The following is a 17,690-nucleotide window of genomic DNA, read 5'->3' on the forward strand; positions in this document are numbered from 1 at the left end:
CCCCGGGAGACACCGGCCAGTGAACAACGGAGGGCCGGAGCGGCCGAGGAGGACTCGCTGGTGTATCAGGGCGGGATCGGGGCCCTCGGGGGCCCTGTGGTCCCTCTGAACTCGCTCCAGCACATGCACACGGAAACATATCGGAACTATCTACAGGGCGTATAGCATAATCCAACTAGGTTCGCGCGTGCGCTTCGTATTGAGCTTATCCGTCGCCAGCGGTCGACGTCACGTGATAAGTTAATACAAAATAGGAACTGGTGTGCCCTCGGAGTGGGCCGTCCGCGCTGATGCCGACCCGGCCCGGCCCTGGAAGACAGGCGGCGGCGGCCCCACTGCTGCCTCTGCCTCCCTCTGTCCTTTATAGACCCCGCTCAGAGCGGTGAGTCTGTGCGTCTATCACCGGTGGGGCGGAGGGCGAGCCGCGGCGCCAACGACGTCGCCGGCGGCTCCCTCGACGGCTCCCTGCGGCAGTTTCCTGCAGGGGCCCCGCTCGGCGATCCCCTCGGACGGCTCTCCTCAGGGCCGCCTTCGGATGGCTCTCGATGGCCCCTTCGAAGGCTGCTCCGACGGCCGTGCCCTCCTGTCGCCCACGGCGGCCGCCTCCGCGCCGGCCGGCCGGGCGTGTCCGTCTAGGTCTGCCAGTGGCCGGGCGGTATGGCAGGTCGCTCGGACGCGGCCGCGCCCTCCGGCCCGCCCCGAGGCCCACCGCCGCCGTAGTCGTGCCGCGGCAGGCCGGCCGGCGGCCGCGGCAGCGGCCCGCCGTAGCCGTGGCTGTAGCCGCGGCCGGCGCCGGCCGGCGGGCGCAGCAGGTCCGCGTCGTACCCGAGCGACAGGAAGTGGCGGCGCGCGGCGTCGGCGCCGTAGTCGCGCGGCAGTACGGCCCGGGCGTGCTCCGGCTCAGGCGCGCCGTACCCCGGCACGTGTCCGGCGGCGGGCGGCGGGCGCGGCGTGCCGCACACGGCTGGGTCGTAGCTGCGCTCCGGCCTCGCTCCGAATGAGTTCAAGTTGAAGCCGGACACCTCGGAATCGTCGAAGCTGTGTTCGGTGGGCAGCGGGGGGGAATCCTTGCTGAACGCGGGAGGCTGGAGCGTGCCGGCGGCCAGGCCGTGGATTCGGGGCGGGGAGCGTTCCGCCCCCTGCGCGGGCGAGTCCAAGCTGTAGCGCGCCGCCGCTGCGGCGTCGAGAGCATGGTCTAGCGCCGACGCGGACGAGTCCAGATCGCGGCCGGGGGGCGGCGGCGTCGGCTCGAGGCTGGGCTGGTCCGGAGGCGAGGCGGCCTCGGACCGGCCGGCCCGACTCGGGCCCGGCTCAGCCCAGCCCAGCACGGGTCAGTCCTTGTAGGGCTGGCTGCCGGGAGACGGCGCGGTGGCGTACTGGGGCGAGGTGACCAGCGGCAGCGGCGACGATAGCGGCGGCGAGATGGGCGACGGCAGCGAGTTGGGCGACGGCACCGAGCCGGCGGAGTTGGCGCTGGAGTAGGCCGGGAACGCCGGCTGCGGCGAGCCCATCGACGCCGTCGGCGTGCTGATGCGCTTCTGTTTCTGTCTACTGTAACAAAGGCGACGTTACTCGTACACGGCGGTCGGCGGCGGCTGCCTTGCCCGGCAGGTCACAGACCACACCGCAGCACTGCGTCGGGGGCGCAGCGAATGGCCCATAGTAGGCCAAGGGTCTGATTAGGGCCAAGGAACAAGACTTGGACCCGCAAAATATAAAATGTCATCCGCTGAAAGCCGTTCGGAGCACAACACGCACTGACTGCTTGCATAAGCGCACAATGTCGGACAAAGTCTACGTCAGCATAAGGCGAATGGCGACATCGGACGACTGGTGGCGTCCTTTCAGACACAGGGCGCTGTGTGGCGCTGGTGGGCTTACCGGTTGCAGAACCAGACGCGCACCACCTCCTTTTCCATGCAGAGCGAGCGGCCCAGCATGGAGATCTCCTCCGAAGTGGGCTTTGGGTTGTGCAGGAAGGCGCGCTCCAGAGCCACGCGTACGCCCGTCTCGATCGAGGTGCGCTTCTTGCGGCGGCGGCCCATCGAGTCGGCCGTGCTGTGCGGCGGTGTCACGTGCGACGGACTGGCGGCGGCAGGGGTCATAGGTCTCAGACAGGGGCACAGGTAGCAGGGAGCAACTGACCGACAGTGGGCCGGGGTCACAGGTCATAGGCACGTCACCAGGAGCAAAGGATTGCCGGCAGATCGGTGTCACGGGTTACGGAGTGACTGCTTGTTGACGCATCAAGGTTAGATGTCGCTGGAAGAACCACAAATTACGGGGCTGGTCGAAGGTGAAATAGAAGTGGAATTTGTTCTATTACTTGAAGTGATCAGTAACTGATGATGATGAGTAAGTGATCAGTAACAGTAATAGACACACACGCGTGACGCGCGCGAGAGCTTTCATTGACAACTGTTTTCAGTGCACGGTGAGTGTCAGGAACGCCTCAGAATAATTTTCCATTCGGAACATTCCCTTTTGTATTTATCCCTAGTGTTTGTCGACTGAATATAGAAAATCCAACAGGTCATAAGGGCGGCGGGGACCGAACTCATTTTCGGGTGCTGCGTCAGTCTCCAAGTATATCACGGGCACTGATGACTGAGTCGCGTGCAGATCTGTTCAAAGCACACGCTGCATTCTGCAACGCAGCCCGTGGCTGGGTTGGCTGAACTGGTGCGCACCTGGACATCGAACTATCGGCGTCTGCCAGCCATTTTTGCAGGAGCGGTTTCAACTTGCACATGTTTTTGAAGCTGAGGTTGAGTGCTTCGAAGCGAGAGATGGTGGTCTGGGAGAAGTCATTGCCGTACATTTTCCCCATAGCCAGGCCAACATCGCCCTGCGTAAATCCTGAAATAAAAAAGGATCTTTATTCGACATCCCTGCAATTCTCTAAACATCAGTGTATCCTGCACGTTTAGAATAATGACGATGCTAGTCACAGTGACGAAAGATTCCTAGTTACGGTGAGTAATTAAGATCGATAGAAAGCAATAACCTATCTGTCAGCGCATTCCAGCTTCCTGCCAAAGCCGTCAAGTCATAATGAAACATCACCAACAACACGAGTCATCAGTATCATCACCGAAATTGACCGCGTCTCCGTCAGCTTTTGGCCTCCAAAGTCTGAAGCCTCGAAGACAGCAACGACTAGGTTTGCTTTCCTCATCTTCTCCGCTGCCCTCTGTTTGTGCGGTTCTCCCCTCCTTGCGCTCCAAGCTGCGGCGCTCGCCACCCACCGAGTTTGATGCGACGCTGCTTGAACGTCTTGGCGAACTGTTCGAGCTCCTCGAGGTCGGTGGCCTCCTCTGGCGGCGGCTCCGTGTAGCGCCGCGCGATGGTCTGCGGCGGCGGCGGCGGCGGGCCGTGCGGGCTGACCGCGCCCGGCAGCGGCAGCAGGCGTGCGCCCGGCGCCGCCGCCGGCAACGCGTGCCGCAGCGCGCCCGGCGGCGGAGGGCTGGCCGCCGGCGGCGCCAGCTGCCGCTGCTTCTGCAGCTGCTGCAGCTGCTGCGCCGCCTGCGCCAGCTGCTGCACCTGCGCCACCTGGGCGTGGCTGACGGTGGGCGACCCCTGCAGGCCGGGCGGCAGCAGGCCAGACGGCAGCAGACCCTGATGGACAGGTCCAATGTAAAACTAAATAAACCGCAGCGACCAACGGGAACATTAAGACAACCATATCAGCAATGGAATGATATCGATTCCATTATGTTCTCCAGGGCATGTATTGTTCTAAGAAAAAAACTTGTGCAATGTGCTCTTTGCAGAACAGGCTCCGGCAAAGTCTGTATTTTTCAACGAACATTGGCGCACACTCGCGGGCACAGAGTGGGGGGTTTAATCACGGCCCAATGGCGTAAGCAATTGTCGGGTGTTACGCCAGTACTCGTACCAGTTTACGTCATGCTTCTTAGTTAATGACGTAAACTGTCGCTGCTTTTGTTCCCCTTCTCTAAAATGCCCTCGACAACACCCCAATCCCACAGACAGCACCGGAGAAGGCTAGGTCTAGATTGTCCGCGTTGCTTAATGACTTTCCAAGTGTGTACTTTCATTGTTACTTCTTACGTTCGATCGCAAGAAATGAGTTATCCATCATGATCTGCAGTAAGCTGTGAAGCCCCGCTCCCCTGTGCGCCTGTGTTGCTGTAATGTCCGACCCTCCCCGAACACAACAAACACCATTCTAGCTTCCCATTTTTGATCTCGCGAACGCCAACAACGATCCACGGCCCCTCTATCCCATTTGCCGTCGGCCATCCCCAGGGGGCATTGTCTGCGAGATGTAATCTTTTGATAGCCGTAGATAAGCTTTGCACATTTGCATGAGCATAAATCCTCTTCGGTAGAGGGTGCAAAGCATCTTTACATGTAATCCGCTTGGCTTTGAGCGGCATTTCCTGTTTTACCAGTCGGGCAGCTCTCAAAAGCACGTCTTTTTTCATCAGGCGTCGCGCCGGGCTTGTTTTTCGCGGCCAAAATGCAAACTGCCGCTCTGGCGCGGCCGGCCTCCCCTCCGCTGCATCACGCGGTCGTCCACCGGCTGCATTATGGCCTACGAAATAGGTCCGGCCGAGGGTGCCTTTATGGTCGCCGGCGGCCCTTTGTTGGTCGAGGCGGCCATTCAGCAGCGTGAATACATTTCGGCCGGACGCATCTCCCCAAAGGTCAATATTTCAAGACGGCACGCTGAATTAGCATGCGTTTCAGCCGGCCGCCGCTCGTAACTCATTGAATCTCGCGCCCCCGCGCCCTGCCTCATTATTCCCCCCCGGCGCGGACGGCTGAGCGGCGCGGGGGCGCAGAGGTGCGGGGTGAGCTCCTCGGCGCCGGCCGCCCTGTCCAAGCAGACGCGCGCATTCAAGCAGGAGCGCCGCTGAATTCGCAGTCCGCCGTCCATCCGAATTTATCGCCGCGGAGGCCATTTTGTCGTGCAACTGTCTTCAATATGGGAGTATTGATGCGCCGCGGCGCAGCGCCGGCGGCATGTGTTTGGCGGGCGCGCGCGCGCGCTCGGCCGGCCGGCCAGATGAATTGGTGCCGCGCCGCGCTGAAAGGCGGTGACGCCGACTGAATTTACGCCGCCTTAAATTTCGTTAGCCTGTCGGGTGGCTGGAGTGTGCTGGTTGGAAATCTGCGACAGGTACGACAGTAATGGAGCGAGCGGACCGGGCCGGGCAGGCCGGGCCGTCTCCGGACAGGTGCCAACACCTGGGGCGGCGGCCGCACCGTCTCCGTGCTGCACCGTAGCGGCGCAGGAGCTCAGCAGCGGCCGCCGGCTTCACGCGCGGTGCAACGCGTGCTGGGGAACCCGGGACCCGCTGAATGACGCAGCTGTCCACTGCGTCACAAAATGCAGCGATTGTTTGAGTGCTCAACCCAACATTGTTTAATTCTCGCGCGCAGAAATGAGCACAGAAATAGCAACAAAGCCTGCAAACAAAATTAGGGTGCTGGAGGCACAAAACACAGTCAAAATCTAGCTTTCTTTGATCACCTATAGACAGCGGTGGCTTCACGAAAATTTTTCTGTACCTACCTCACAAGCCACCTGCACACAGCAAGTGGTTGACAGTACACTGTCGGTGTGGGGTCGTGCGTGCATGACACTGAACTCAACGGCGAAATGCAGCGCTGACATTAGGGGCGGCCTGCCCGGGGCACCCTCGGCGTTGCTCCGTGACGCTGTGCGGACGGGCCGACACCGCGGCCTGCGGCCGGGCACACACCTGGTTCTGCAGGAACAGCTGCTGCGCCGACAGGTGACTGTTGCCTCCGGCCGGGCTCATCATCATGAACTGCTGCAGCTGCTGCTGCAGCGTCTGCTGCTGGTGCTGCAGCTGCTGTTGTAGCGCCGACAGCAGAGCCTGCTGACAGGGTGGGCGTCAGGGCCCACCACGAGATACACGGCAGTGGCCGCCATGAGTCACTGGCCCTGGTCTCTAGCTACCACCCAAACGTCCCGGGAGGGCCGCAAAGAGACCTCTGGGGAGAATATCATAGCGACCACTGCACTGACTTATGCCTTCGGAACATCGTGAGCTTTCTTAAAGGCATACTGCGACTGTGTAAAACAGTTGCTTTTCTGGAAAATCACGATTGGCCACGTTTGCTTAAAGTTGTTTCAGGTTGATTATTTCTTATAACAACGGAACTGCCATGCCCACTTGATTATCGCCTATTGTCAACGCCTGTTGTGTATATCACTTGATGTTATGCAGGTACTTGCACATGTCAAGGAAGCCTGTGCTGCCAGCAATAATTTGTATTGCCCCGTACAGCTGCATCTGGTAGGTACCACCCAATTTCACGAAGCGTTTTAATATGTCCTAAAACGTGGATCATGAAGCACCTTCGTGACGTGGACCAGCGCTCGTCCTCGTTATTCCTCCAGCCGTCGGCACCTGTTGCCTGAACTATTTGGAGTCCAGTGCCGGCTGGCATGAGCGGAGCGCGCTGGCAAGCTGGCGCACAAGAGCAATCCGATACAAAGATGCTGGAGGTCGCGACGGGAAAGCTCAGCATGGATGAGCATACGCTGCGCGCTGCAGCTGCATACGCCGCCAACGACTGTCCATCGACAGAGCCGTCACGATTAAAGCACTAGCTGGCGATGGCTGTACTGCAGCTGCACACGCCGCCAACGACTGTCCGTCGACAGAGCCGTCACGGTTAAAGCACTAGCTGGCGATGGCTGTACTGCAGCTGCACACGTCGCCAACGACTGTCCATCGACAGAACCGTCACAGTTCAAGCACTAACTGGCGATGGCTGGAGGGATAAGTGGCCGAGCATTCAAGTAAATATCAACACAGTTGGTAGGGACGGTGTCCAACACTGTACCACATCCGAACACTTTCATAGCGTTAGACCAGCATTTACCACAGTTATCAAATCATGGCGTGTGAATTTCTGGTGAAGGGATCATTAAGGGATCTATGGCGTTAGAATTCTGAAATCGATTGTCGTGCACGGCAGCAAAAAAGCAAGAGCAAAACTCCGGGCCTAGTCAGCAACAGTGAGAATGCTCTCCGAGTGGAGAGAGAGAGCACGCCCACCGACGTGGAAAGAACTCAGGCATCGGTCAAAAGAATGTCCCCAAGTTGGACATTGATCTGTGCTGTAGTTCCCAACGCGGCCCTTTGACTGAGGCTGAGTTCCACGACGCCAAATGCCTTATATAAGGTGCCTAACAAGCAGTCAAATGCGGTCTGAATACACCTGTATATTCCTTACGTCGAGCGGTTTCGTTATGTCTCTCAATCCAGTGCGCTGGCTCTTGCGCGTCAGACCCTTAGGCGGCATAGGATGAAATCCAAGGCATCTAACAAGCTTTCGTCTAGTGCTGTGACAGAGTGAATACGCCGTATCAATGCGCTCCGGTCATTTAACAAGCGAGATGGCCGGCCGGTATATCAACAAGGCGTCGAAAAGCGAAGTAAGGCGTTCAGCGCGCCGACGAATCCGCCGCTATCACCACGCACCTGAATGGACTCGCTGTTGCCGAAGCCCGCCAGGGGATTGCCGTAGGCCGTCGACATGGGCGGCATCTGGCTGGCTGCAGCCGCCGCCGCCGCCAGCTGGTTGTGCAGCATCATCTGCTGCTGGCCCGCAGGAGGTCGATGTCAGCTCACATGGGAGGGCCAATGTCATCGTCTGCACCACGTCCGGCGCGCTGGCGCACAATGCAGTCACAGTGTCCGAGGGTTGTTAGCTTGTGGCCGTCGTCTGCGTCACAACAGCTGGTACCGCAGCAGGCTGAACGGAGGAGTTTACAATACTCTGCATCGGCTCACGAATACCGGGCCGGAGTCACCTCCACTTGGTTATGCATTCAAAGACGCCATTACAGGTTGGTTCTGTATACCCACCCCGGTGAGTTAAGGACTCCACCTCCGATTATATGAATGTCACCCTCGATTAGCGCAGACTCAATCTCTGATGAATTCAGAAAACCACCTCCGATGGACCCGAGCCTCATTTCATACGATTTAGAAGCCCATATCCGATGGATCCAGGGCTTATCTTTGATCGAATCAGAAAACGATCTCCGATGAACTGCAGATGACTCTATCTCATAACTCCATTTCTGAATTATTCCAAATGTCATCTCCGACGAGCCCAGGTCCATGCATGTCATGGATTCAGGATCCCGTCTCCAGCCAAACCACTCACCTCGAATGGATCTAGACATCCACATCCCATGAAGTGATCACCCATCTCCTGCCCGCCCGGGCCCCGACTCCAAGCGCATACAGACCAACATCTTCGATGGATCCGTCATCCCGGACCTCACGGACATAGGCCCCCACTTGCGATGGATCCAGGCCCGCGTCGGAACGAGGTCAGTTTTTGCTGACAGGCGCGCGCTCTTTGTCGGCCATTTATAGATTACAAACGGAGCCCTGGGCCCGAGCGTCGCCCGGCGAAATGTCCTCATATCATGCAGGGTCGGAACGACTCCTATCAAAGGTCAGTTTCTCAGCAATGTATTTTTACTCTCTTTATCCTGCAGCTCAGTCTTCTTCCTTTAGTCTCCCTCGCTCTGCCTCCGCCTACGTCCATCTCCTCTCCGTCTACGGCGCACCCTTCGTCCTCGCGACCGGCTGCCTCTCACACCTCCACTCCTGCCGCCGGGCCGGTGCCAGCACACCTCGGCCGCCCTCCCCTCCGGGCAGCTCCAGCGTCTCCCCTCTCCGCTCCCCTCGGCCGGCGCCCCTGCTCCCCTCTGGCGGTGGACATCGGCCCGGCGCTGGCCGGCCGGCCGGTCGGCGGCGCTGTCTGAGCGGGCCGCTCGCCCCCGCGGCCAGTCCTGGCGACCCCGGCCGCCGCCCGCCCGCCCCCGCGGCGCCCGCCCCCGCGGCCAGTCCTGGCGACCCCGGCCGGCGGAGTCCTTCGGCCCGTCGGACCCGGCGCCACCATCGATCTCGACTAATCAGCCTCGATCCCACATCCCTAATCAAAGGGTAGCGCATCATTACAAATCAATAGTAATGTTTCAACGATGAGTTCATGACGGGCATGTGGTCGGAACAGACGAATACATGCGGCTCAGCGCCCAGCGCCGACCTTGGGGGGGGGCTTGTTACCACCCTGACGGGAGGTGCCGAGTGCTGGTCGGAGAGCGAGGCTTTCAGGAGACGGCTCTGGCGCGCGCCTGAATCGGGTTAGCGCCGGCATGCGCGCCTCCCACAGGCTGATGGCCCGCAGTAAGTCACCGGCCTGTTGCCGCTCTTACGCAACACATGACTGGGAGCGGGCCAGCGGTGACGTCATCCGTTCCCGGGGATGACGTCATCCGTCAACTTTGCTGCTCAGAATGTGTCGATCGTGATGACGCAGACAACCAGAAGCGACCTCCACGCTATGGCCACAAAATGGCGTGGAATGCCGACATGTATTCAGCATGCAAGGAGACCAACCCGTGGCGTGCTTAGCCGCCCAGTATGCGAGATGTTTTGTCTAACTCAGATTTATCTGCAGGGTGCTCATGGTGAAAATCTGCCCCGCGCAAATCTTCCCAGTTCAAGTGTGCCACCTTGTGCACTTTTCGGGAACGGGCCCCCAACTGATTTCAATTTTAAAATTACGCCTGAGGCGTCGTATAAAAAATACACCTTGAGAAGTTTAACATTGTCCCTGGGATCCTCTCACCCAATCATTCTTTTGTGTGGAAAATATCAGCCGTAGCCGAATCCGCTCGGCGGCGCATCGGGCTCAAACTCCTCTGTCCAGTCTGCAAGGCGACTCCCTCACGTCAGGCTCATCTGTCCAGTCTGCGCGGCAACTCTCGCATGTCCATCTGTCTGTCTGTCTCTCGTGTCTGCCTCTGTCTCGTATGTCGCGCACGTCATGCTCTTGTCGGGCTGGCCGGGGCGCCTCACCTGCGTCAGACTCATCTGTCCAGCCTGGATGGCGGCGAGAGCGGCCTGCACGCCGGCGGCCGAGGGCGGCGGCGGCGGCGGCAGCGGCGGCGCGCCCGGCCCCGGCAGCGGCGCCGACCGCGGCGGCGGCGTGGCGCCGTCCCGCTGCGGCGCCAGGTTCAGCACGCCGTCGCCCCGCTCCGAGTCCAGCGAGTCGTCCAGCGAGAGGTCGCCGGCCGGCAGGCCGCTGCCGGCGCCCGGCGCCGCGCCGCCTTCCGACGAGTCGCTCTTGCCGTCCTCCAGGTCGCCGTTGATACCCGAGTCTGCGGGCGGCCGAGAGGAGGACGGTCAACACGCGCGGCGGGCAGGGTCCGCGTCGTCGGCGGCGCAGCTCGCAGGGCGTCACGACAGGGGGCAGTGGCTGACACAACTCACAACTTGGAAGCGGGCTGCTAGCCAGCGAACTATTGAATTAGATTGCTGAAAACTGAAGAACACGGTGCACGTTTGGTCGAGAGTGGAGGTCGGCGCACTGTCATCTCCATGATTGCTATTTCCATGAAATGCTCAGTTGGTTAGAGCGCCTGCCTTCCAATTCCCCGAACCGTGGCGGGGTGAGTTCGAATCGCTTTAGGCGCTCGCTATTTGTCCTCGACAGGTATGGGCTGCTGCTGGTGGCAGCGGTCGCGATAAATGTCAGATGACGTTAGAGGGCAGGACGGACCATGCCGAGCATTGCGGCACGTTAAACTCCCGCCTCCAGATTTTGCCGTTGACATGGAATTGCGCGATCAGATGGTGGGGAACAGAGCTCTCACAACACGCACTGCTTAGCGTGAACTCCGATCTCAGACATTCGTCTATGCAAAAGGTTCGCATTAAATCTTTAAAAAATATGGTGCGATAGTCTAAATTAGCTGTACGTGATTTGGTCATGCACGTGCATGTACACAAAATATCTTCATTCATACAAGCAATTACCACGAACCTTTGATGCTGTTTGTATTGTGGGATTGTGATTGTGTTATTTATCATATGCGATTTAAGCGACAAAAAGGGTGTAGGATATAGGCAGGCATAACTGAGATTAGGAGGCACACATATAGAGAAACATCAGACAGAGGGATGCAAGGCGGTCTTGCACAGAATATCACAATAACAGGGTGAGTGCGTCGCGAAAAGAAGAAGTCGGGCGGAATGGCGAAAGGTGACGAAGCTTTAAGTGCCATCGGCTAGATTCGCAAAGTGAACAGGACTATGGCAAAAGCCAGAAATCTTCGCTGCAATAGGCTTTTCTGAAATCGTTCTCTCTGGCCTATGGTACTGCTCAGGATCTCAACCCACTCTGGTTCCCTGTATATCTCTCTTGGACGTAATGCAGAGAGTGTAGAGTAGTTCAGAGAACTTACTCTTCTATTGCACACAACGGAATGCGTGTCATCACGGACTCCTTGGTCCATTAGTGTCTTCAGCCACGTGCCTGGTTTTAGGTAACTTGACCTTTTGCCAGAAAGACTTCCCATCAACTGGAACTTCTATTTACATAATCATTATCCAGCTGGGGAGGGTGCTGCAGGCACCGGCCGCCTCTGGGCAGGGTGCTGGGGGTACCGGCTGCAGCCGCCTCTGGGCAGGGTGCTGCGGGTACCGGCCGCCTCTGGGCAGGGTGCTGGAGGTACCGGATGCGGCTACCTCTGGGCAGGGTGCTGCGGGTACCGGCCGCCCCCGGGCAGGGTGCTGGAGGCACCGGCCGCCTCTGGGCAGGGTGCTGGAGGTACCGGCTGCGGCCACCTCTGGGCAGGGTGCTGCGGGTACCGGCCGCCTCCGGGCAGGGTGCTGGAGGCACCGGCTGCGGCCGCCTCCGGGTCGCACCGCTCCAGGCCGTCACCGGCTCCGTCCACCCCCGGTGACCGGCGGGCGGCGCGGCTTGGCCGCGGGACCGGCTCCGGTGCCCCTGCAGCACTGCAGCCGGAGGAGGCGGCGCCGTTCACCCGTCCACCCCCGGTAACCGGCGGGCGGCGCGGCTCGGCCGCGGGACCGTCTCCGGTGCCCCTGCAGCGCTGCAGCCGGAGGAGGCGCCGCCGCTCACCCGTCCACCCCCGGTAACCGTCCGACGATCGATATGCCGGCCGAGCGCCGGCCCTTGCATACTGTCCGCGGACGGACGGCCGGCCGGCCGGCGCCGCTCGTTTTTGCTCGCCCGCCGCCACGGCTCGGTCAACGCACTTCAAAGGAACCCGGGACGGGCCGGCAGCCGGCAGAGATTGCGTTGCAAGCGTGGACGCACCGCGTCGGCCGCCGACACAAGGGCCGGCCGTCAGCCATCATCGCCAGCAGTTCAAAGAAGCCTGCGCCCGGTGGAAGCGGAGAAGATCCCGTGCGGTGCGTCCGCGCTGGTGCAAAATGAGCGGCGCGTGACGAGTAAGCCGTGCGGAAATCTGTGCAGTGCTCACCGAGCGTATTATGGCAAACAGCTTCTGTGCGTGCGCGACGTCCGCGCGACCCCTCGACTATATATCGGTGTTGTACGAGTACGGGGTAGTAACGGGGTACTGAAAATGGGATGATACGCGACAGTGCCTCTTTCGTTTTCTCAGCGAATTGGGATGTGACTTTTCGCAGTTAGCTTGTAGCGAGTACAGAGGGTGGAGGCATGCTTAATTCCTGTCACAAGCAATCATTTGGTGCTCCTCAAGGCCCAGAGAATCTTGCTCACTTTAAGAAGACTTTCAGATGCATTTGAAGATTTCCTCTCCAGTCAAATTCTCCTATGTAGCTCAGCAGACTGCAAGTTCTGAAGGAGCAGGAACTAAGGCTTCCTTAATGAGACGGAGTCCCTCTTGATGTGATCCCATCGAAAAACTGGATTTCGGTTTCATTGGCGATGACAAACATAAAATTGCGTTTGTTGCAAAAGCGTACACAGAAAATGTGCTCCAGCTTCCTTTCCATTTGGGGGATGGACTCTTACCCACAAAAGTCGACAGGCAAGTGGGAGAAGTCCGAGAAGAAAACCATTTTTATGCATTTCAGGGTGGGCTCAGCACATTTCCCTGTTTAACCCACAACTTGTTCTGCAAAACTCCGTTCCTGATATGATCGGCGTATATCACGCGAATGCAGCATTGAGCGCTTACATTAACTGCCTGTGACACAAAGTCATGCTGGCTGAAGGTATTGTCGGCTGTTGCTGCACAAACTTGTGTTTGTGCCCAGTCAACTCCCGGTCAAGCAGCCTAACTTTATGACGTCATTGCAGTTTGTTTTTAAAGCGTATCAGCCGATTTCATAGCTGACCTCGCGCATGCAACCGTTTCCATTAAATCACACCGCAGAGCCACGCGTTCGATGTGAGGTGAAAACGCGGCCGCATACTCAACGTATGCCTACGCAGCAGCCGTCCGTGTGCTTATATCTGTTTTCATCACCTCCTCCAGGCCGGCACTAGACTCTGGGGGATACGGCGGAGCGTCCGGCACTGACGATCACTGGCCTCTGTCTCGTGATCGGTCCCCCAAGCTGCTGTCAGCCCGTGACCTGGACAGGGCTGGTCCGCCGCCGGTCATCGCTGCCGACAGACCACAGTCGTCGCGTCGGCACCCACCGCTCCCCACACGCCGGCCGCCTCGCGCGGCTGCTGCACGCTCACTCAATTTGCCGGCGTAATTGAATCTTTGACTGTGGACATGTTATCTGCTGGCCAGACCGGAGTTTATTCAACAATCTCGGCCGCCTCACGCGCCGCTAGCTCTGTTGTGCTGCTCAATATATGCATAAAGCGGCGGCTGGGGAGCGGCGCCGGCCGCCCCGTCGGCGCCCCCAGTCTCGCGCCGCGCTAACGACCCCGCTCCAGACGGCGGGGGCGCCGGCGGCGACGCGTCGACGGCGTCGCAACAGATGCCCGCCGGCGGCCGACGTCCGTGCGCCGGTGTCCGCGTGCCGCCGGCGCACGGCCCGGGTGTGACCTCGGCGCCCGGCGTGCGACGAGCGATGTAAAGTTGATGAGGCGCCGGCCGACGCCCGGAGGCCGCCGGCTCCGAGGCGGCCCGGCCGGCCGCCGGCGGCCATCGCTCATTCAATTTGAATGGAAGTCCGGCCGACACCCGACGCCTGGCGAGGTGGCGGCGCAGCAGCCCGGCGACACTGTGGTCCGGTCCGGTCCAACGGTCCGGCGCGACAGTCTGCTCCGGTCCGGTCCAACGGTTCCGGCGCGGCAGTCTAACGAAGGTCCGGGCCGGTCCAGCGGTCCTCCAGCGTCGGCCGGGTCGGCGGCGGCGGACGGCCGGCGCCGCATCTACATTGATTCCGTATTCAGCATATGAATCGGGGCGGCTGATAGAGTCAACAGGGGACAATCAGCGCCGAGATTGTTACCGACGGGGGATATGTAAACGGCGGCGGCGCGCGGGCCGGAGTCCAGCGGTGCGTGCCGGCACCAGATAGTGGCCGGAATTTCAGATCGGCGGCGGCGGGGAGCCGGCGCACGGCCGCCGATTGCGCCGCACCCTCGCCGCCCGCGACTGACGGATCGCCGCCGACCGGCCGCCGGTCGCCGCGACGCCCCGCCATTGTCCGGCAGACTTTGATTTTACTCAATCAACGGCTATCTGCAATCTAATTTACCTGTCCATTCAATTTCACACCGAGTCAAAGTGCTCCCTCATTTGCTGCTGATGGAGGCTGTAATGAAATCTCCCCAGCCGAGGACGGGTGACAAAAAGATGGGCGCGCGCTGGCCGCAGCCATCGACGCGACGACCCAAATGCCGGCCGCCGGCGCCGGCTCGAATATACAAAGAGCCGGAGCTGACGGACGCAAACAAAGAGCTTGCAAGCTCCCGCGGCAAAAACCGCATCGATCGGGCGTCCATTGAGGCCACCGACCGCGTCCGGTATCTACCCGCTGCCGATGCTTTACATCTCAAATTATTTTCCGGCGCGCACGGACGGTGCTCGGACGATAGCGGCTGACGCGGGCGAAATAGCCACACGCCTGCCGCCCAGTTGAAAGCGGCCGGCGCCGGTCAAATAGCCACGCGGCTGAGGGTAACAGATAAGCCGGCACTGGCCATGCTTCATACAGCCGACACTTTTATGGTTATCCAATGAGCCAATGCGGTGCGCCTGCGGCTATTTGATTGAAAAATGATTGAGATTGAAACAACATGGATGAGAGGCGGGCCTCGCGCGGATGGGACGAGCTTACGTTGATGATGTGACCCATCATGAAAGTATAATGTGGCGGAGGTGGCGGCGGCGGCGCCTGCTCCTCGAGCGCCAGCGAGCGGTAGAGCTTCGCTCGTCCACCTGCCGGCATCTGCAGACATACATTGCCCGGCGGTAGCGGTTCTGACACGTGTGATGCCACAGCACGCTGCACATCGGATGCTTTTGAGTCACCCGGCAAGGGCGGTGGTCGTAAACCTATGCATTGGGAGTACTATGTGTGTTGTACCTTGTCCCGGAGGCGGTCCGTTATTCCCGCGCTGTTTGACACCTTTTACAAACACGTCGCCATAATTGAGTTCCCACATTCCCCACCCTGGCGCAGCGTATCCGGTCGTTTTGCTATTTCACTAACCCAATCTCGACGGCTGACAACCCCTTCCGCAACGGATAAATCTCCGCAATTTTAGGGCTAATCTAATCGCTGAAAAATTCAGATTCTTGACAAAACACCCTTGTCGGCGTTGTAGTCACCCCGCGCCCGAGTGTTTTCCTTTTGATCGAGTGCGGCGATTTGCGATGCGCGCTGCGCCGTTTGAAGGGGGAGCGGGCCGGCCGGCGGCGAAAGGGGAGCGGCAGACGCGTGGCGCGGCGCCCGCGCCAATCGGACGCGCGCGCCTCGACGCGGGCCATCATCAGGTGGACAGATAGGGATGGAGATATGATCGAAACTGCCCAAGGATGAAAACAGATAAACCGCAACAAGTCAGCTGTCGGATTGATGGACGGAGGGGAGCGAAAGGGGTGGCGCGGACCGGGCCGCATCTGAGACGGGAGACCGCCGTCCTGTGTCCGTGCGTGATGATGGGGCTGCATCGTCAGACTCCGAGAATGGGGTGCAAACCGGCGGGCAGTCCTAACACCCTCATGCCTGGTTGTTAGGGGGGGGGGGATGGAAATCTAGATACGAACTCAAACATCGCCTATGGCGCTTGGAGCATGTTGGAGGCGGGTATCGCTTGGATGTAGCAGTTGGGATGCTAGAGAACGTGTTCCTCTTAATTTCTCCCCTAATTAGCTTTTGTCTGCCATCGAAACGATGTTGGGCTGCAACAAATGCATGTTTTTTTGCATTGTTCTCTTTATAAGAAGACATCATGTCGGACTTTCCTTCGCTGATCCTAATTTGTTAAGACCATGCTCAAGGCAACACAATTTTGGATCATGACTACACCCACAACTGCTTGAGTGCACAGTTTTAAGCATTTTGTCAAGTACGAATATCATTATCACGATAATCGTGATCGTTAATCACAGCCGAATCTGCCAAGGTGATTGTCATGGATAATCCAACGTAGGGAACATTCGAGGCCTGGAAGCTTGAAGATGGTGCTCCCGTTGGAATAAAACTCGAACCCTGACCCTTCGATGAAAAAAAAAAACAGATCCGCGTCCCGTCTTCACTGTTTCCGTGTGGCTCAGCTGCCCCGCGTGCCAAGAGCGACGCCACCATTTTGTCTGATGTTTTCTTTCAAGTGAAGTGCTTATTCCGAATGAGGTTCATGCCGCCCGCCTTGCGTGTTTATTACCTGGGATTGCCTTCCATAACACAGCGCCCCGTGGGCGGATAGGTCAACTGCCCTGAGCGCTGACGCAGGGAGCAGCCCTTGTCTATACTGCGTCGAGGTCTCCAGACGTACATGCACGGCGGTACAGTCTACGGGTACAGGTGCCATCCGATCAGCGTGAGGTCTGCAGCGAGATGTGCCAGACCCAGTCAGTTCTTTCCTTCCTCTCATCTCCTCTATCCCTCCGCTTCCTTCTCTTCCCATCTTTCCTCTCCCTCTCTTTCTCTTCCTCTCTCTTTGCTGCGCACGCACCATTTTAAACGCTAAACCCGTTCACGACGACATTCGTAACGTACCCATGAAACAGGTGCCTCGAATCCCCCGCACCTTAAACCATTCTCGTGCAAACTTAGCATTACCTGTAAGAGAAGTGGCAGGTCCCACCACACAAGTAACAGGCTCGACCACGTGACCATGCGGGTGACGCCAGGGACCCCACAGCGTCTGCACGCTGTCCAAGACCCTGCACCACGTGACCCTACAGGGTGGCTGTGCGGCGCCGTGCCAGCCGGCCGCGGCGCGCCACGCCCACGGCCCTGCTACATAAAATACCGGCAGCAAATAGCATGCATTCCAAGGGAACAAGAGATTGTGCCAGCAGACCATGTAATCGACCCTCTGATTATTATTCCCGCACGACGGGCAGTGGCCTGCCGCGATGCCGCCGCGATGTCAGCCCTTACTCATTCATGAACGCTCACCTGCACACTCAGCGCACCGACATTTGGGAAATCAACTGATGGTGCGGTATTGGGCATTATGCAAATAGCGGGGCGTTTGCCGCGCCTTACCGCTGCCGTGCTCGCCTTCTGGCAAGGCAAAGCTGTCCCGAGAGGGCTTATAGGGACACGCCTGGCATGACAAAGCCTCATGCAATTGGCATCTTTCTAAGCCATGCAGGCTTTCGCACCCTGTTACCTGCAAACGTTTCGACAAGAAGGATACCTTTTCTCGGAAAAGTAGGCATGCACGAGCTTCGATCCGGCTTTATCGCGTAGTTCATGGTGAAAGCTACCCCTGATCACCCG

The 17,690-nt window shown here is 59.1% G+C and overlaps 1 protein-coding gene across 1 annotated transcript; it reads right to left on the reverse strand.

The window, feature by feature from the left end:
* Positions 1-894: 894 nt before the first annotated feature.
* On the reverse strand, positions 895-14,438 carry LOC119099927 (protein nubbin). Its single transcript, XM_037223021.1, has 9 exons — positions 14,395-14,438; positions 10,044-10,116; positions 9,891-9,953; positions 7,491-7,607; positions 5,736-5,873; positions 3,249-3,543; positions 2,691-2,859; positions 1,882-2,085; positions 895-1,551 (listed from the first exon to the last, which is right to left on the reverse strand). The coding sequence occupies exons 1-9, from the start codon at positions 14,436-14,438 to the stop codon at positions 1,332-1,334; spliced, it is 1,323 nt and encodes a 440-aa protein (XP_037078916.1). The 3' UTR covers positions 895-1,331.
* Positions 14,439-17,690: the final 3,252 nt, after the last annotated feature.

Source organism: Pollicipes pollicipes, unplaced genomic scaffold (assembly GCF_011947565.3).
Source record: "Pollicipes pollicipes isolate AB1234 unplaced genomic scaffold, Ppol_2.1 Scaffold_2555;HRSCAF=2994_pilon_pilon_pilon, whole genome shotgun sequence".
Classification (NCBI taxonomy): Eukaryota; Metazoa; Arthropoda; class Thecostraca; order Pollicipedomorpha; family Pollicipedidae; genus Pollicipes; species Pollicipes pollicipes.